This window comes from Scyliorhinus canicula, chromosome 15, assembly GCF_902713615.1.
Source record: "Scyliorhinus canicula chromosome 15, sScyCan1.1, whole genome shotgun sequence".
Taxonomy (NCBI): domain Eukaryota; kingdom Metazoa; phylum Chordata; class Chondrichthyes; order Carcharhiniformes; family Scyliorhinidae; genus Scyliorhinus; species Scyliorhinus canicula.
Genome location: NC_052160.1, coordinates 126251978 through 126273274, shown reverse-complemented (window position 1 = coordinate 126273274; position 21297 = coordinate 126251978). Strand labels below are relative to the sequence as shown.

At 50.7% G+C, this 21297-nt stretch overlaps 1 protein-coding gene across 5 annotated transcripts in view; it reads right to left on the bottom strand.

The window, feature by feature from the left end:
* The window catches only part of foxp4 (forkhead box P4), a 483722-nt gene that overhangs the window by 107138 nt on the left and 355287 nt on the right, over positions 1-21297 (bottom strand). For all 5 annotated transcript variants that reach the window (XM_038819852.1, XM_038819849.1, XM_038819853.1 and 2 more), the window contains exons 4-5: positions 10719-10841; positions 6687-6791 (exon numbers count right to left, since the gene is read on the bottom strand). In XM_038819852.1, the coding sequence (XP_038675780.1) occupies positions 6687-6791; positions 10719-10841 (228 nt within the window). The remainder of the gene's footprint in view (positions 1-6686; positions 6792-10718; positions 10842-21297) is intronic.

Genomic DNA, 21297 nt, shown 5'->3' with positions numbered 1-21297 from the left:
AGGGCAGGTACAGTACCAGGTAAACTACAGAGTAAAGCAATGCCAAATACTTCAGGTTCAGCTGCAGAGTGAATTTTCTATTGACCTTCCCTAGTGACCTATGATGTTGATTCTTTATCGCCATTGTTTCACGCCAGCAGGAATCTGCAGACACGCTGTAGTAAATGGGAGATTTGATTGAGCGTCAAATTCTCTGTCCTTGCTGACACCTGTAGCGAGGCAGACTAGCACCAGAGAATCCCGCCCAGTATCTTTCCAAGGTAATCCTCCCAGATCTCCTGCCCTGAGAGGTAGGTGACAGCTGTGTGTCAAATAACAGCTGATTAGTGGTCCTAGATTGGTGCACCTAAAATTGGCTTCAGACTGTGAATAAGTTACAGCCGGAGCAATTCCCAAAGAGACATGTTGATCTCAGTCTGGGTTAGACTGCAGCATAGCCACCCTCAAATTTCCATTTATCCGTTTCCTCTGCCTCAATCTTAAAATACATCAGAAATTTCACAACCTTTGGAAAGCTCATGACCCCTGACCCTTCAATCCATCAGAAACCCTCGGACACATTGTCTTCATTAGAGGCCTATTTTTCTTTGCTCGCATCCACTGCACCATTCCTCGGTTTGTACAGACTGTGTGCTGCACTCTCTATTCATTTCTCCCAGGGGTGACGTGGTGTCTGCTTAGAATATACATCTCTGAACCTACGAGGTTGTGCCAGATGGACAGAGAGCTCATGAGCTTCACACAGAATGAAGAATGAATAACTTTGCAATCTTGAAGCCATTATGGGTTTTAAAGGATGAGTGTGACAGAGAGGGTCACCAGGCACGGGAAAAGTTTGAATATTTATTCATCTCGGCTTGGATACCAAGATCCTTGTTTCCATCAATTTTTCAGCCGTTTATTAATTTTGGTTTTCTGAATTTCGTCCTGAGCAAAGCCAGAAATGTTCAGAGGTGACTCGAAATTTTCCTGTTTTCTTTTCTCCATTGTTTTGGGATGTGGGCGTCTCTGGCTGGGCCAGCATTTGTTGCCCATCCCTAATTGCCCTTGACCTGAGAGGCCTTGCTGGGCCATTTCCGTGGAGGGGGGGGGTGGCGTGAAGAATCAAATGCGTTGCTGTGTGGGTCTGGAGTCACATGTAGGCCAGATTGGGTAACAACGGGAGATTTCCTTCCCTGAAGGACATTAGTGAACCAGATGGGTCTTTACGACAATCAGCAATGGTTTCATGGTCATCATAAGGCATTTAATTCCAAATTTTTATTGAATTCAAATTTCACCATCTTCCGTGATAGGATTCGAATTTTGGACTTCAGGGCATTACCCTGGGTCTCTGGTGGATTACAAGACCATTGTGCCACTGTATCCCAGTTATCCTTTCTCTATCCATGTTAGTACATCATCACCAACCCCATGAGCTCTTAATCTCTGCAGTAACCTATCACGAAAAGCATTCCCGCCTACTTTATTTTGCCTCATAGACCATCCTGGAATGGGGGATATTGTAGGATTATTTAAGTAACAGAGAGATGGTTGACTAATGGTAATGTCACTAAACTAGTAATCCAGAGGACCAGGCTCATGCTCTAGGGACATGGGTTCAAATCCCATCACAGGGAAACTGGGCAAGAGAGAAGCCTTGAAGATTTGAGAATGCAGCCGGAGGTTGGTGATTCTGTGCTCCACGCCATTGGGATAAAGGCTCCACCTTGCTGCATTTGTGTTCTGCTTTTGAGGCTGGGGATCTGATATTGTGCTTGGAAGAGGATGCTGGAGTGTGTTTAGAAATGCTGGGGAAAGGAATGCTGGAAGATGAGGCCAAAACCGTGCGACCTGGGCCATTGTTGAAACCTTGGGATCTCTTTCCAAGGTGAGATCTTCAAAAGGTGGAGATTGGAAACCATTGTGAGAAAGACGACAGGTGGGATTTTGCGGTCCTGCCAGTGGTGGGCATCGGCATGGGAGGGACAGGAACATTTGGAGAGCAGCTAAAAGCCGCTGGCAGGATCAGAAAATGCTGCCTGGAGTTCTAGTGAGTCTGATTGGCTCACATTGCGTCAAGCAGCATGTGGGTTTTTGAGAAATCCATGGAATCTGTTTTGGTCTCATATATCATCCATTCTGTAGCGGGATGTGTCTGAGCATAGTTCAGCTGTTAATTCACATGTATCTTTTTCACAGTAACTTCATTTGAAGCCTACTTGTGACAATAAGCGATTTTCATTTTCATTTCATCTTCATCTCAGACTTACTCTGAATGTTAGAGTATAAGGTAGATATTGTAAATTGTCTTATCTTTCTGACTTTGTGTAGGAATGTTTATTTTTGTTTGGCTGTATTCACTCAGGAAGTGTCCTGAATTTCAAACTTTATCTACTTTTCTTTGATAAATTTAGAGCATCCAATTAATTATTTATTTATTTTTTCCCAATTAAGGTGGCCAATCCACCTGCCCTGCACATCTTTGTGTTGTGGGGGTGAAACCCACGCAGACACGGGGAGAATGTGCAAACTCCACAGGGACAGTGACCCGGGGCCAGGATTCGAACCCGGCTCCTCAGCGCCGTAGACAGCATTGCTAACCACTGTGCAACGTGCCGCCCTTAAACTTTATCTACTTTAAACAAAATGTTATCGATCCCTAATTGGATCTGCCCCCAAAACCTGAAGGCGGGATTGAAAGTTAATAAAGGTTTTGATAAAAGTAAACCGAAACGTAGTGAGGCACTGGTTGGCACTGCTGCCTCACGGCGCAGTGGATCGAGGTTCAATCCCGGCCCCGAGTCACTGTCTGTGTGGAGCATGTTTTGCACCGTCATTCCCGATTGGAGAGCCATGATCTCAAATTGACACCCCTCCCCTCCCACATCATCGCAGACATCGGGGGATTGGAGCCCTCTCTCCCTCACCAATGCAGGCATTCCCCTCCCCGTCCCTCACTCCCACCAATGCAGGCATTCCCCTCCCTGTCCCTCACACCCACCGATGCAAGCCACCCCCCCTCACTCCCACCAATGCAGGCAATCCCCCCCCCCCACGTCCCTCACTCCAGCAGCACGGTTCGATTCCCGTAACAGCCTCCCCAAACAGGCGGTGGAATGTGGCGACTAGGGGCTTTTCACAGTAACTTCATTTGAAGCCTACTCGTGACAATAAAGCATTTTCATTTCATTTCATTTCACACCAATGCAGGCAATACCCCCCCCCCCCCCCCCCCCGTTCCTCACTCCCACCAATGCAGGCCAATCCCCCCTTCCCTCACTCCCACCAATGCAGGCAATCCCCTCGCCGTCCCTCACACCCACCGATGCAGGCCACCCCCCCCCCAGTTCCTCACTCTCACCAATGCAGGTAAACCCCCCCCCCCCCCGCCCCTCACTCCCACCAATGCAGGCAATCCTCCCCACAGTTCCTCACTCTCACTAATGCAGGTAAACCCCCCCCCCCCCCAGTTCCTCACTCTCACCAATGCAGGTAAACCCCCCCCCCCCCCCCCATTCCTCACTCTTACCAATGCAGGCCACCAACCGCGTCCCTCACTCCCACTAATGCAGGCAATACCCTCCCTGTCCCTCACTCCCACCAATGCAGGCATCCCCCCCTCACTCCCACCAATGCAGGCATCCCCCCCCTCACTCCCACCAATGCAGGCAATACTCTCCCTGTCCCTCACTCCCACCAATGCAGGCAATACTCTCCCTGTCCCTCACTCCCACCAATGCAGGCAATACTCTCCCTGTCCCTCACTCCCACCAATGCAGGCAATACTCTCCCTGTCCCTCACTCCCACCAATGCAGGCAATACTCTCCCTGTCCCTCACTCCCACCATTGCGGACATTCGTCCCCCTCACTCCCACTAATGCAGACATCCTCCTCCCACCAATGTAGGCACCCGCCCTCCCCCACACCAGTGTGGGCATCTGTCCGCACCGCCCCCTCACTCCCATCACCACCACATACCATTGCCATCTCCTCCACATAATGTAAAGCCCTCAATATGATTCCCAGGAGGCGTCGGCCCTGGCAGTGCCAACCATGTCCTTCACGGCCTGGGGGTTATACTCACCTCTGATCTCCCAGCATGCACATCATGATTGGTGTCCATTTTTGGAAACCAGTACTGATTCCTGCTGGCAGTAGGAGAGGGGTCACATGGTGAGCCCAGGAGGAATGGCATGAAGCCATTTTTGAATATTAAAATCAAGCAAAAGCATGGTAATCTGGTTCATACCCTTGCTGGGTGTCAGCCTGATTACATAGCCGGTGGGGGAGCGTGGGGGTAAGATCTCAAAGTGAGACCTCCCCGGGACAAATCCTCTAATGGCCCTCTCGTGAGAGTTAGCGACCATAACGGGATTTGCGTCTGTTGCAAACGGGGCTGGAAAATCGCCCCCTCAGTTTTTATTTCAGATTTCCAGTGTCTGCAGGATTTTCATAGAATCATAGAAGTTACAGTGCAGAAGGAGGCCTTTCGGCCCATCGAGTCTGCACCGGCTCTTGGAAAGAGCACCCTATCCAAGCCCACACCTCCACTCTATCCCCATAACCCAGTAACACCACCCAACACTAAGGGCAACTTTTGGACACAAAGTCAATTTAGCATGGCCAATCCACCTAACCTGCACATCTTTGGACTTGTGGGAGGAAACCAGAGCACCCGGAGGAAATCCACGCACACACGGGGAGAACGTGCAGACTCCGCACAGACAGTGACCCAAGCCGGGAATCGAACCTGGGATCCCTGGAGCTGTGAAGCAATTGTGCTAACCACTGTGCTACCGTGCTGCCCTTTTGCTTTTGCTTTATTTTGCTTTTATTAATTGGAGAAGATGTTTCGTCTGGAACAATAGAGGCTGATTTAATTGGGGTGAATAAGTTCATGAGAGGTGCAGAGTAGTGTGTGGATAGGAAGGACACATATCCGTTAGCAGAAAGGTTAATAACTAAGAGATGCAGATTGAAAGTGGTTGGTGGGAGGATTAGTGAGGAGTTGAGGATAATTCTTTCTCCAGAGGGTGCTGGGGATCTGGAATCTGCTGCCTGGAAGGGTGGGAGAGGCAGAAATCCTCAACATAACTTAAAAGGAATATTTGGACATGTACTCGAGGTGTCGTGAGCTGCAGGGCTGCGGTCCAAGAGATGTAATGTGGGATTAGGCGGGATAACCTTATTGCGACCCGCATGATCTTTAGTAGGCAGCTTTTCTGCTGCAGGTGTTTCGATATTTTTGTCCAACCTTTTGGGCAGCACTGTAGCATAATGGTTAACACAATTGCTTCCCAGCTCCAGGGTCCCAGGTTCGAAATCCGGCTTAGGTCACTGTCTGTGTGGAGTCTGCACGTTCTCCCCATGTGCGCGCGGGTTTCCTCCGGGTGCTCCGATTGCCTCCCACAGTCCAAAGATGTGCAGGTTAGTTGGATTGGCCATGCTAAATTGCCCTCAGTGTCCAAAATTGCCCTTAGTGTTGGGTGGGGTTACTGGGTTATGGGGATAGAGTAGAGGGGCGGAATTCTCCGACCCCCTGCAGGGTCGGGGAATCGCCCGGGGCCGGCGTAAATCCCGCCCCCGCCATGGCCGGAATTCTCCGGCACCCCCAATGGTGGCCTGGCCCGCGATCGGGGCCCACCGATCGGCGGGCGGGCCAGTGCCGTGGGGGCACTCTTTTTCTTCCGCTGCCGCCACGGCCTCCACAATGGTGGAGGCGGAAGAGACCCCCCCTACCGCACAAGCGCCGGTGGTGACGTCAGCGGCCGCTGACGCACCGGCGCATGCGCAAAGGGGCGAAGGCCTTTCGGCCAGCCCCGATGCCAGGCGGCGGGCGTCAAAGGCTGTTGCCGCCGGTTTTGCCGCCAGTCGGCGTGGCACCAAACACTCTGTCGCGGGCCTAGCCCCTAAAGGTGCAGAGAATTCCGCACCTTTGGGGAGGCCCGACGCCGGAGTGGTTGGCGCCACTCCGCTATGCCGGGACCCCCCCGCCCCGCCGTGTAAGAGAGAATCCCGGCCGAGGTGTGGGCTTGGGTAGGGTGCTCTTTCCAAGAGCCGATGCAGACTCGATGGGCCGAATGCCCTCCTTCTGCACTGTACATTCTATGAAATCACCAGCCCACAATTGTGGAGGGAGTCCTGTCAGCGTCTTCCAGATGCTCAAACAAGATTTCAACCAGATCCCATTTCTCCAGGAACGCCAACCCCCCACCCCCACCCCCCGCTCTCCCCGCTCCCCATACTCTTCCTCCGCCCAAATACTTCAAAATGAATTCAGTGTGAAATGAGAGCACAACCAGAGGATGGATAAGGAGGACTGGGGTAAGAGAAAGGGTTCAGTGTCATCGGACTCAAAACGTTAGCTCTTTTCTCTCCCTACAGATGCTGCCAGACTTGCTGAGATTTTCCAGCATTTTCCCTTTCATTTCAGATTTCAGCATCCGCAGTAATTTGCTTTTATTGTATGTATGCATGTGTGTGTATGCATGTGTACATGCAACTGGATGTTGGCTGGAAACTGGATTGTGATGCTTCTACAGTCAAACAGCCATCCAATGTTCACTGCCTAGTCTCTCACATTAAGAACTGTCGCTTGGCTGACATAGTCGATGAATAAGATGTCTTGCTTTCAATGTAAGGGAAACAAGGAGGGCTTGTTTTAAACGATAGTTTCCCACCCGATGCCTCCAGATCAACGTACCTCTTTCGACTGTTTGATGGCCTGTTGTTGTTGTTGCTGCTGTTGTTGTTGAGTGAGCAGCTGAAGGTGCAATTGTTCCTGTTGCTTCTTGTAATACTCTTGAAGCTGCGAAGAGAAGGAAGAGGGAAAACGCACAGGGACGGAAAATACAAAGGATCTCAGTCAGGGTAAAAAAAAAACCCACAGATGAAGCAATCAGAAAATTAATATCAGAACAATAGCCAGCACACAGTGCAAACCTCGCTGCTATTTTGCGTTAGACAACACCAATTAAATTCTCGGTGGAAAGTTAATTATCTGTCAGTGCGATCCTACAGGGTCTGTGGGATCATTGTGTGCTGGTGACATGTAGATGAGGAACCTGTAAAATGCTGCTTGGGATGACTGCTATGTTTAGAAAGGTTCGAGAAATATATTAATTTGGATCAGTGTCTCATCTAAAGTGAAAGGGAGTGATTACAGCATGCTCACGGCGTCTCGTGTGTGTCAACACCACTGCAATGATCTCTTCTTGCTTCAAGCTACATTCTGCCTCATGGCTGGAGCCCACTCACTGAACAGGGGGCTGTACCGCTCCTGAACCCTGTCCCACGACTCAATTAGATCAAGGCTGACCTGGAACATCACTCCACACACCTACTTTGATTCCTGGTCCCGTCATCGCCTTCCCCAACGGAAAACCATTGAGTCCCAGGCTTGAAATTTTCAATTCAGCCTCCCGGCCTCAACAGCTTTTCTGGGGGAGAGAGTTCCTGATTCCCGCTCCTCTTCCTGAATCATCCCTCAATGTTTGGGCTGGAATACAAAGGTTCTGCCACCTTGATTTTTCCGACCAGAGTTTCTATCGAACGGTCCTATTAGCTCCATAAATCATTTCCAACAACGTGCTTAGATCACCACTCAATCTAATCAATCTGCGGGGATACAAATCTGGAGTGTGCAGCCCATTCCCCTCATTTGACCCATTTAGCCAGGGGATTATTTCACTGAATCATCCTTGAGTGTTTGTAAATTTGAATTTGCCTAAATACTGTATTCCAGACAGACACATTTCTCATCCTCAGCCTCCAGGGTGGAGAGAAACCATCTATCACTTACCCAGGATCATACTGTGTCTGGACTGGCACACACCCACCACCCTGCCCACTGTACCCCCACCACACTGCCCACTATACCCCCCCACACTGACCGCTGTACCCCCACCACCCTGCCCACTGTACCCCCCCCACACTGACCGCTGTACCCCCACCACACTGACCACTGTACCCCCCCACACTGACCGCTGTACCCACACCACACTGCCCACTGTACCCCCCCCACACTGACCGCTGTACCCCCACCACCCTGCCCACTGTACCCCCCCCACACTGACCGCTGTACCCCCACCACACTGCCCACTGTACCCCCCCACACTGACCGCTGTACCCCCACCACACTGACCACTGTACCCCCCCACACTGACCGCTGTACCCCCACTACACTGACCACTGTACCCCCCCCACACTGACCACTGTACCCCCACTACACTGACCACTGTACCCCCACCACACTGACCGCTGAACCCCCCACACTGACCCCTGTACCCCCCCACTGCCTGCTGTACCCCCACCACACTGACCACTGTACCCCCCCACACTGACCGCTGTACCCCCCCCACACTGACCGCTGTACCCCCACTACACTGACCACTGTACCCCCACCACACTGACCACTGTACCCCCCCCACACTGACCGCTGTACCCCCACCACACTGACCACTGTACCCCCCCCCACACTGACCCCTGTACCCCCCCACTGCCTGCTGTACCCCCCCACACTGACCACTGTACCCCCACCACCCTGACCACTGTACCTCCACCACCCTGCCCGCTGTACCCCCCCCCCACACTGACCGCTGTACCCCCCCCACACTGACCGCTGTACCCCCCCCACACTGACCACTGTACCCCCCCCACACTGACCGCTGTACCCCCACCACACTGACAATTTTCCCCTCACCACACTGACCGCTGTACCCCCACCGCACTGACCACTGTACCCCCCCCACTGCCTGTTGTACCCCCCCACACTGACCGCTGTACCCCCACTGCCCGCTGTACCCCCACCACACTGACCACACACTGACCGCTGTAACCCCCCACACTGACCACTGTACCCCCACCACACTGACCACACACTGACCGCTGTAACCCCCACACTGACCGCTGTACCCCCACTGCCCGCTGTACCCCCACCACACTGACCACACACTGACCGCTGTAACCCCCCACACTGACCACTGTACCCCCACTGCCCGCTGTACCCCCACCACACTGCCCACTGTACCCCCCACACTGACCACTGTACCCCCCACACTGCCCGCTGTACCCCCACCACACTGCCCACTGTACCCCCCCACACTATCCGCTGTACCCCCCACACTGACCGCTGTACCCCCACACTGCCCGCTGTACCCCCACACTGACCGCTGTACCCCCTACACTGCCCGCTGCACCCCCCACACTGACCACTGTACCCCCTCACACTGCCCACTGTACCCCCCCACAATGCGCACTGTACCCCCGCACACTGACCTCTATACCCCCCACACTGCCCGCTGTACCCCTCCCACACTGACTGCTGTACCCCCCCACGCTGCCCACTGTACCCTCACCACACTGCCCACTGTACCCCCCCACACTGCCCGCTGTCCCCCCCACACTGCCCACTGTACCCCTCCCACACTGAATGCTGTACCCCCCCACACTGCCCACTGTACCCCCCCACACTGCCCACTGTACCCCCCCACACTGCACGCTGTACCCCCCCACACTACCCGCTGTACACCCCGCACTGACCGCTGTACCCCCCCACATTGCCCACTGTCCTCCCCACACTGCCCGCTGTACCCCCCACACTGCACGCTGTACCCCCCCACACTACCCGCTGTACACCCCGCACTGACCGCTGTACCCCCCCCACATTGCCCACTGTCCTCCCCACACTGCCCGCTGTACCCCCCACACTACCCGTTGTACCCCCCACACTGCCCGCTGTACCCCCCCACACTGACGACTGTACCCCCCACACTGACCACTGTACCCCCCCACACTGCCCGCTGTACCCCCCACATTGCCCACTGTACCCCCCCACACTGCCCGCTGTACCCCCACACTGCCCGCTGTACCCCCCCCACACTGATGACTGTACCCCCCACACTGACCACTGTACCCCCCACACTGCCCGCTGTACCCCACCCACACTGACCACTGTACCCCCACCACACTGACCGCTGTACCCCCCGGCACTGCCCACTGTACCCACACTGACCGCTGTACCCCCCACACTGCCCGCTGTACCCCCCACACTGCCCGCTGTACCCCCCCACACTGCCCGCTGTACCCCCACCTCGCCGGATGCGAGTTACGGTAACACTGCACTGACTGAATATAAACCCCAAACCTCCTGGTTTACGTGACAGAGCAGCAGCGAGCTCTCTGGTACAAATGTGGCCTATCACGCAAGAAACTGCATTCAGCTGTTCCAACACCAGGGATGCGATGGGGGGAGGCTGGAGGAGGGCAGGGAGGATGGAGAGGGGTTGTGTGTCCTGCCCTGGTGGGGGGGGGGAGTGAAGGTCGAAAGAGTGTTGTATATTTCTGAAGATTATGTTTTACGTAGACAGTGGCAAGCTTGAGAACAAACCTACTAATTCCCCAGTGTTGGTCCCTGTGAAATCTGTAATGGAAAGGCCATTCCAGAACTGTAATCGTAGCGGATTGGATCACCCTTACATTGGGGATTGAACCCGCTCTTGAGGAAGGAGTGATGGCGATTTGTACGCCAGCGATGTGAATGCCACTGAGAGCCAGTAGCGGAGATGTGGACGGTCTGGTGAAGCAGTTATCAACCATGGGAGCCCTGCTGTGACCAGATGACTGATTGTGCCAAAGGGTGAATGAGAAGCTGCAGACTGAGCAATGACGCAGTGTGGGTCAGAGAGGGGTTGTCTCTGTAACTCTCCCCTGGGTGATGCGCGGCCTTGCAGCTTACCTGCTGTAACATGACTGCCTGCTGCTGCTGCAGTAACGCCTGCAGCTGAGGTGGAGACAGAATCTGCTGCATCTGTTGTGGGGTGATCACCTGCGGACTCATCATCGCCACGGACACAGGCACCTGCAATCAGAGAAAAGGCCAGACACATTTAATCGAGCTTTTTTCAAACTCAGGAAATGTTTGACAAGAGCCAGCTCAGAAGCTGGAACTGATCCCAGTGGGACAAGGATCGGTCACCAGAGCACACAGGCTGAAAGCGATTGCTAATGAATCAGAGGCAACACAGGGACAATGACACGAGCTGTTGTCCTCGGGAATGTGTTGGTGCAAGGGCAGTGGAAGCAGATTCAGGGGAATTGGATGAACGCGCGAGTGGGAAAACATTCACAGGGCTATGGGGAAGGAGTGTGTGGAGTGGGGCGAATTGCGTGACCGATTGTCCTCCTTCTGCCCTTTACCAATTTACGGCTCTGCAAACAGCACAGGAGATAGTGGGAGAGGATGTCCGAAACAATGTGGCAGAGGGGAAGGGCAGGTTGAGGAAACAGTTGCTTAGCCTGACACCTCAACTTAGACCACAGCCGGCTCTGGGTCACTGTCCCTGTGGAGTTTGCACATTTTCCCCGTGTCTGCGTGGGTTTCACCCCCAGAACCGAAAGATGTGCAGATTAGGTGGATTGGCCACGTTAAATTGCCCCTTAATTGGAAAAAAAAACAATTGGGTACTCTCTTAACAAAAAACTTTGACCACAGATGTGATGTTAAAATAATTGGGTTGGTTTTCCAAAGTAAACTGGAGCTTTATCTGTTCAACGGTAACAGGGTACGCAACAGTTTCAGACAGGAAGATACATCCTTGCTGCCCTCCTTCATTCCTTTGAGAAAGTGACAACCCATGAACATGGTGGGGAGGGCTCTGTGACCAGATTCCAAAAATGTTTTTCTTGATAAAGTTTCACATCAAAAGCACCTTAAACTTAAAGCCCTCAGCATTTGTGGCAATCGGCGTGATTCAAATAAATGGGAACAAAGTCCCGTAGCCAACGCATTTAGCCGCGTGTTTCCTGCTGCTTGCCACGCTAAGAAACACATGGCGATAAAACACCACTCCCATTGAATAAGAGGCTTCAGCGGGGAACGCACGGCAAGGCCGCACGTACCCCATTTTCTACAGCAAAGAGGTCCGCTCGCTGGAACTCCAAGTGTAGCGAGCGATCGGGATGCCATTTTTAAATGGTGTCACAATCCTCGGTTTCCCCCCCCCCCATCACCCATGTAGGGCACCCATACCCCCCATCACCCATGTAGGGCACCCATACACCCCATTACCCATGTAGGGCACCCGCACACACCCCCATCACCCATGTAGGGTACCCCTGGCCCAATTACCAGCATACGAAAAATGCCAGCTTGGCACCTTGACAATGCCAACCTGGCACTGCCCCTGCAAGCTGGCAGTGCCACTTGGGCATCTTGGTAGTGCCAGGCTGGCACCCAGGTGGCACTGCCAGGGTGCCTTGGTGGCACCAGCAGTGCCAGGGTCCCCACCCTGCCCAATGGGCATGCACCTGGGGACCCCAGGTCCCCTGGGAGACCCCACAAGTGCTGTTCCGCCTGGTCCCTGTTTGTGGGGACCAGGGCTGAATAGCGTTGGCCCAAGGTCGCTGATGCGAAGGGGATAGATCCCAACAGCTCGGGTACCTCAGGAATCTACATATTACAGCGAGACTAGCTGTCTTGCTGTAATATGCAGATTTGCTAAAAATCCCATTGCGGGTGGGATTTACATCGCTACAGCTCGCGAGATCGCGCTCGATCTCGTGGGGCGTTGGGAGCTGGGTAGTTCCCGTGAGCAGCGTCGCCGGCTTTTATCGGCCACACTATGCCACAGCAAGTTGCTTTTCGGATGCAGGGAATATTTGAGAATTAATCAGAAACTGGCACAAGGGCAGACAAGCAACAGGAGATTGGTTAGTGGAGGATATGGCACAACGTGGCACTGACAGCAGGGGGCAGTGTGTGGGGTGGGGGATAGTGAATGGGGCACCACAAGGCTTGTTGTTGGGACTTAGATTCACAAACCCAATGTAAAGTGAATAAATGCTTCCAATCTGGCAGTGTAACTAACTGGGGGAGACATTGGGATTCCACAATGGGGTTGGATAAAATATATTTGAGCCAGACAATGTACAGGTGAAAGTCAATACAGTAAAATGCAAAGTGCTTCATTTGGGAGAAAACATTAAATGTGCACATTCTGCTTGAATGGCTTGAACTTCAATAAGGATGAAGTTGAAATGGCCTTTGGTGTGTTAATGGAGGTCGGTAATCTCAGCTCCAGGACATCACTGCAGGAGTTCCTCAGAATCGTGTCCTAGGCCGAATCATCTTCAGCTGTTTCATCAATGGCCTTCCTTCCATCATAAGATCAGAAGTAGGGATGTTCTGATTGCACAATGTTCAGCACCCTTTGCGACTCCTCAGACACCGAAGCAGTCCAAGCCCAATTGCAGTAAGACTTGGACAATGTCCATGCTTGGGCAGACAAGTGACAAGTAGCATTTAAGTGCCAGCTCCAACAAGAGAGAATCAAACAATCACCCCATGATATTCAATGGCAATCCACCACCATCGACATCCAGGGGGTTACTATTGAGCAGAAACTGAACTGGACTAGCCATATAAACACTGTGGCTACAAGCGCAGGACAGAGGCTAGGAATCCTGTGGTGAGTAAGTCACCTCTTGCACCACCCCCTATTCCTGTCCACAAGACACAGGTCGGGAGAGATAGAATAATCTCCATTTGCCTGGATGAGTGCAGCTCCAATAACACTCAAAAAGCTCAACACTATTCCGGACAATGCAGCCCACTTAATAGGCACCCCACCCACAAGCATTCACTTGTCCCACCACCAATGCACAGTGGCAGTCTGTGTGCCAACTACAAAATGCACTGCAGGAACTCACCAAGGCTCCTTAGGCAGCACCTTTCCAACCCACAAGCACTACCATCTAAAAGGACAAGGGCAACTGACACATGGGAACGCCACCACCTGTGAGTCCGCCTGCAAGCCACTCACCATCCTGACTTGGAAATATATCGCCGTTCCTTCACCGTCGCTGGGTCAAAATCCTGGAACTCCCTCCCTAACAGCACTGTGGGTGTACCTACACCACATGCAGTGCAGCGGTTAAAGAAGACAGCTCACTATCGTTAAGGATAACTAGAAATGGAGAATGAATGCTGGCCTAGCCAGGGAAGCTAACATCCGTTGAATGAATACAAAAATAGATTCAACCCTAATCAACCAATGCAGGAAAGCAATCGACAAAGGCGAAACAATGTGGAGCTGTATCATACTGTCATGAGAATGTTGCTTTACGAAATGTTTGGCTACTCATGTTATTGCAGTGATGTCAGAGTGTGGGTGGAGCTGGGCTGTCTGTCAGCTTTTTACTTTCGTTTTAGGCTGTTTGCTGCAGGGTGTGTTTTAGTTTTGTTTTCAGTGTTGGAGCTGAAGCCAGACAGAGCAAGTGTACTGTTGATCTCTCTGCCATGAAAATACTATCTCTTGATCATCCGGTGAATTCAGAATTATAAATGTTCTCAGTAGTGAATGTAAACCTAATGTGCTTCTGTTAAAAGGTGTTTCTTTTGTCTTCTGGATGTTGTTTAGGAAGTTATTGAGGATTACTTAGAGTTGTATTCTTTGGGAGTTGTATTTGAGTTGATGGTTGCTAAGATGTTCACTGTATGTTTTAGAAAGGTTAACTGGAGTTCATAGGATAAACATTGTTTTGCTTTAACAAATACTTTTCCATTTCTGCTGTACCGCACCTGTAGAGTGGGCCATGTGCTCCCCATACCACAATCTATTAAAAGTTGTGGGTCAGGTGAACTCCATGATACACTTTGGGGTTCTCTAAACCCTGGCCCATAACAATACCGACAACAGTCTACAAATCAGAAGACACCGTAATCAAACAAATGATCTGCTCAGATCACATCTTGAATACAAAGTCCGATCTGGTCTTCAGGACGCTGTCGATGGAGCAGATCCACATGTCTGATTCCAGTGTCTGAGCCGTGAGAAACAACAAGAGAAGTTGGGCTCTTTCTGCCCACAAGGTAGGAGCCTCATAGAGCCGGGGTCAACAGGAGAATAAATGATTTGGAAATAGTTTACTGCGACACTAAATTAAACAGTGGGCATAGAACAAAGGGTAACAGATTCAGACTCGTGAAATGTAAATCTCAGAATGACATCAGGAAGCTTTTCCTTACTTCATGGTCTACACTCAGAATAGCCCTCGAGGAAAGGTGTGGGAGGCAATCTCTGAATCTGTAGATATAGAGTTAGGATGTTTCAATGGGAAGAACCGAAATGTCAACCTGGATAGGATAGGCGAATTAGAACATAGAACATAGAACAGTACAGCACAGAACAGGCCCTTCGGCCCTCAATGTTGTGCCGAGCCATGATCACCCTACTCAAACCCACGCATCCACCCCATACCCGCAACCCAACAACACCCCCTTAACTCCACTTTTTTTTTATTAGGACACTACGGGCAATTTAGCATGGCCAATCCACCTAACCCGCACATCTTTGGACTGTGGGAGGAAACCGGAGCACCCGGAGGAAACCCACGCACACAGGGGGAGGACGTGCAGACTCCACACAGACAGTGACCCAGCCGGGAATCGAACCTGGGACCCTGGAGCTGTGAAGCATTTATGCTAACCACCATGCTACCCTGCTGCCCCATTAGGATGGGCAGAATGGCCTTCCTCTTCCATGACTAACTTGTGAGGAGGAGAAGCAGAGAGAACTTCTACACTCAAAGAGGAATTGAGATGTCAGATGTGAAATAAGTTGCTCAGAATCAAGGATATTTTAGCGTGCCGTATGAATGGGCAAATGGAAAAGTGAGCCAATTCCCCAACCGTCAGGGTCAACGTTGGGAATTGTCTTCCTGAATCCAAATTAATAATAATAATCTTTATTATTGTCACAAGTAGGCTTCCAGTAACACTACAATGAAGTTACTGTGAAAAGACCATACTCGCCACACACCGGCGCCTGTTCGGTTACACAAAGGGAGAATTCAGAATGTCCAATTGACCGAACAAGCACGTCTTTCGGGAGGAAACTGGAGCACCCGGAGAAAACCCACGCGAACTGGGAGAATGTGCCGACTCCGCACAAACAGTTAAACTCATATCCACTTTAAAAGAAACAACTTTAGCTATATTTCTGGAAATGATTTGGGATGCAGGGTGAGGGATTGAAGGATAAACCTGTGTACCTCTTCCCCAATAACCTTCCATTGTTAATATAGATGTTGCTCCACATTGTTTGTTTATAGGACCATCAGGGAGACACAGCGAACGATTCTCAGAGCTTGGGTTCAAGGTACTTTGTTCCTTTTAACAGATGGAGTGTCAAATAATAACAGCCAGTGGCTCAGTACAAGTTATATTAAAATGTAATTCCACACTACCTCACTGACACACCCGGCACTCTCCACATCTGCCTGAAACTGGTTAATACAAATTATATATTAAAAAAATTTAAATTGCTAATCAAAATCCATCATCTTCTAATTGGTTTTCAATTAAGTGTAGCAATCCTACTAATTAAATCTTCACAGCTGTGACCCACTAATAGCACCTGACATCACTTCCTGTGCGAAACACAGCAGAGGAGCCAGTTTTTTTTTCAGGCCACTCATATTGCTGAATGGATTCATAGCTGTGAGCTGTCCATCTCACCTAAGTGACTGTTCCCCATGTGTGACTGGGTTATTCCTACATAGAGGATACATTCTTGTGGTGTCAAATTAAGGCCTGGTCTGCCCTCTTAGGTCGATGTAAAAGATCCAATGACTATTTGAAGAAGAGCAGTAGAATTCTTCCCAATCCAGGGTTGCCAAAAGCAACTTGACGGCCATTTACCTAGTGTGCCTCTTGTGGGATCTTACTCTGCACGCTTGTGCAGAAGTGACAGCAAAATTAAAACTGGCTTCAAGGACTCTAAAATAATCCACTGGTTATAAAATACTTTGGATATGCTGAGTTGAGGAAATGTCCAAATTCTGCCTTTGATCTTTGAATATTAATTTTCCTTTTGGAGCTATCGTGTTAGATGACAAAGATTTTTTTTTATAAATTTAGAATACGCAATTAATTTTTCCCAATTAAGGGGCAATTTAGCGTGGCCAATCCACCTAACCTGCACATCTTTGGGTTGTGGGGGGCGAAACCATGCACACACGGAGAGAATGTGCAAACTCCACATGGACAGTGACCCAGGGCCGGGATCGAACCTGGGACCTCGGCGCCGTGATGCAGCAGTGCTAACCACTGTGCCATCGTGCTGCCCTATTAGATGACAAAGTTAAAGAATCCAAATTAGGTTCAGCTCCTCGTTGCTCAATTTACAAATGTTGCTGTGATTCAAACAGGTTTGGCACTTGCTCCTGTGATACCAGGCTCAAATGTGGTTGCGGAGATCAAAGGGCAATGGAGTCTGCCCGAGGATATGGAGTTTTATTGAGCCCTGATTTTAGGCTCATGCTGTTATTTAGGAAAAATAATTAAATATTGCATTTTGATAGCATCTTATTATCTCCAGTGCATTGACTGCAAATTTTTCAAGTGCAGCTCTATTCTGTGCATAACAAAGATCTCACGAACAGCGATGGGATGAATGGTTAGATAATCTGAACGTTATTGGTTTGATTGAAGGAATATTGAGACCAGAACATCCTTGTTTATCCTCCAATAGTGTCATGGAATTTTAACCATCCAAAGCAGCAGACCGAACTCTGATTTCATGCCTCATCTTAAGGTTAGCACCTTGGTCAGTCAGCATTCTCTCAGAGACCGAGTGACTCAAAGTGACACACCTGATGGTGTGCATGTTTCCTGGGGCGGGATTCTCCCAGCCCCAGGCCGGGCCGAAGATTCCCTGCGAACGGCCATGCCGCTCAGACGCCAGCACATGATTCTCCGCCATTGGCACCGGTCACGGGCCACTCTACGCGGCTGGCCCGCAGATTCTCCGGCCCGGATGGGCCGAGCGGCCATAGGAAAAGAGCTGAGTTCCACTGGCGCCGTTCTAACCTGCTCTGGGCCGGTGGGACCTCACCGTGTAAGGGTCGGGTGGCAGCCTGTGGCGGGGGGGGGGTCTCCAATCCTAGTGGGGACTCCGATGTGTCACGGTGTGCGATCGGGACCCATCGATCGGTGGGCCGACCTCTGTGCCTGGGGGCCTCCTTTCCTACGCGCCGGCCCCTGTCGCCCTGCACCATGTTGCGTCGGAGCCAGCGCGTTGAAGGAGGCCACTGTGCATGCGCGCACTGGCGCCGGTGCCACTGCGCATGTCCTGTTTGGCGCCGGCGCAACTGCACATGCGCGGATCCCGCGGCGCCCAGTTAACGCCGGGATCTGGAGTGGCGCGAACCGCTCCAGCGCTGTAGGGGCCCTGTAGGGGCCAGAATTAGACATGGAAGCGGCCCGTTCACGCCGTCATAAAACGCAACGGCGTTTACGACGGCGTGGACCATCTGCCGCGGGATTGGAGAATCCTGCCCCCGGTCTCTTTAGGTAGCAGAGCAGGTGGACACAATGGTTAAGAAGGCATACTTGCCTTCATTAGCCGAGGCGTAGAGTTCAAGAGAGGTTATGCTGGAAATATAAAACATTGGTTAGCCCACAGAGGGCAGGTTTAGCTCACTCGGCTAAATCGCTGGCTTTTAAAACAGACCAAGCAGGCCAGCAGCACGGTTTGATTCCCGTACCAGCCTCCCCGGACAGGTGCCGGAATGTGGTGACTAGGGGCTTTTCACATTAACTTAATTGAAGCCTACTCGTGACAATAAGCGATTTTCATTCTTTCCATTTTTTCAGATAGAGTATTGTGTGTAATTCTGGAATCCACATTATAGGAAGGATGTGACAGCACTGGAAAGGGTGCAGAGGAGATTTACCAGGATGTTGCCTGGGCTGGAGAATTTTAGGTCTTAAGAGAGATTGGTTAGGCTTGCGTTGTTTTCCTTGGAGTAGAGGAGACTGAGATGGGACATGTTTAGGATGTATAAAATTATGAGGGGCATAGGCAGAGTAGACTGGAAGAAACATTTCCCCTTGGTGGAGGGATCAAAGGCTGGGGGCATAGATTTAAGGGAAGGGGCAGGATGTTTAAAGGGGATATGAGGAAAAGAACTTTCCCCCAGAGGGTGATGGGAGTCTGGAACTCGCTGCCTACTGGAGGTGGAAATGACGTCTCGTAATACTTGAGAAGTACTTGAGTGTACTTGCAATGCCAAGGGATACCAGGATATGGGCCAAGTGCTGGTCAATGGGATTGGAATGGTTTGGTAGTTGTTTTCGACCAGCGTAGATGTGATGGTCCTTTTCTGTGCTGTACACCTCTATGACTCTGAGATAAACTTCCCCAGACAGGGACTGGTGGGGAGACGTGGAGGGGGTCTTTATTTGAAACTCATTTAATCCTGATGGCAGAATTTCTTCGTTTCAGTGACGGAGTCGAGCACTCTTAGAGGTCTAACATGCATAAGATCCTGATTTAAACTGTACCACAATGACATTTCCAATTCAAAATTAGATGTCTTTATCTAAATGAAGTGGAATTACCAGTTTGATTTCAATTGGCTTCAGGTCAAACAGTTTTACCTGTGACACTTGGAACTGGATTAAACTTAGACTAAATCCACTTCACGGACGATCTTCGGAGTCTGAGACAAGAGGAGGGTTTCCTTCGGGATGGATTGGAACTCCCATTTGATACTGAAATGTCAAATGTGCCAGGGAGCCCAAATTGCAGGTCACTCCTTTTCTTCAATGCTGAAACCAAACTTTAGAGGTGAGGATAAATTAGGGAAGATATGTGTGAGGGACTGTGCTACGGGCTGCTCTCTAATCATTCCAAATACTCTCCGTGTATTGCGAATCAGATCATTAATTTTGAACGGGTTCCTTTTCCACGATCAAGAATGAGAGGCCTGGTCTTCATCCACCCAAACTTGAGCTCTGGGGCTCATTCCCTGAAATTGGGCCGAGGTGCATTTGTTGAAAATCTGGGAATTGGGTGAGTTCAGAGTGAAGCCCAATTTTATTCCCTATCAGATTTTACACTCCTTTGAAATCAACAGGAAGGGCAGATTACATCAGTAATTCCACCCCTCCCCCCACAAAAAAAAACCTTCCTAATGTTTACATTTACCAGCTCTAAGATCTGCACCCCTCGACAGATACAAAATGCGTAGTTCTAGCAGACAGGACAAGGCTGAGGGAGAATTGAATGAAAAATGAAAATGAAAATCGCTTCTTGTCACGAGTAGGCTTCAATGAAGTTACTGTGAAAAGCCCCTAGTCGCCACATTCCGGCGCCTGTTCGGGGAGGCTGCTACGGGAATGATGAAACCCTCTGGAAAATTCAGAGTCAATCAGAGAGGTGACCTCTTCCTGGAATTCTCTCTCGCTCTCTCCAGCCACATTCATCGCAATCCTATTGTCAGATTAGTAACTCTCCTCAGAGTGAAGTTAGGACACATCTGACAGCCTCTAATTAGTAAACACCGTTAATACAATTTGAGCTAATTAATTTTAAAATGCTTTTCAGTGCATTTCTAAATTAAAATGAACATAAACAACAGCTTATTTGTTTTCAACCAGTAAAACTGTTCTGCCCCTTGTCACTACTCAGTGAGCCTGGCTGGGAAGTACGTGTGTGTGCATGTGGACTGGGCAACGACAGACTGACTTCAGCTCTCATACCTGTCCACGGTTCAATACCTGGCTGTCACTCACGGTTAGGGTTCATTCATCTTTATGTCGTTCATGTCCCTTTAACACTAGGGTCATCCCAGTACAGGCAGGGCAGGGGGTGGGGGGTCGTGTCGTTGAAGCTGAAAAATCCTGAGGTTGGGGCAGAGCAGAGGCCAATAAGGTGAGGTACCGGGGCAGCCTCACCTTGGGAAAACTGACAGTAACACAAATGGATATCAGAAGCCGTTATTTCGAGGCAACCGGGTCGATGAATCCATCAAAGATCCTCTCGCCGGTGGGTGCACTAGCTCGATGCACATTCCTTCCCTTTCTGTTCCACGCCAACAATCCTTTTTACATTACCGAGCCAGTTCAAGTTGAGTCTTTCGCTGCGAGTCACATTCTGTGACAGACAGGCAGATTTTCATGCATCATCTTGCCCATCGTTGGTCATTTGAAATTTGTGAATGGCAGCATTCCTCAGCAACGTTGTCCGCCTGTAGCATGGTGCCATGCACACCTCCACAGTTACTGAGCAAGAAAGAGAATGATGTGTGCCCCACGGTGAATTGAGAACTGAATTGAACGCTGCAGCAGACAAGCTGTGCTGGAAATTGGTCTCTGATTATTCCCATGAATGAGGTGCGATTTTGAGGCAGCAATGCACCTCCTGGGGAGGGGAGAGGCACTCACATGGATGGCTTCAGAGGTCGAATGAGTCTCCCACCATTCCACCCGGTACCACTAGAGGACAGACTGACATCAAAATGCATCAACG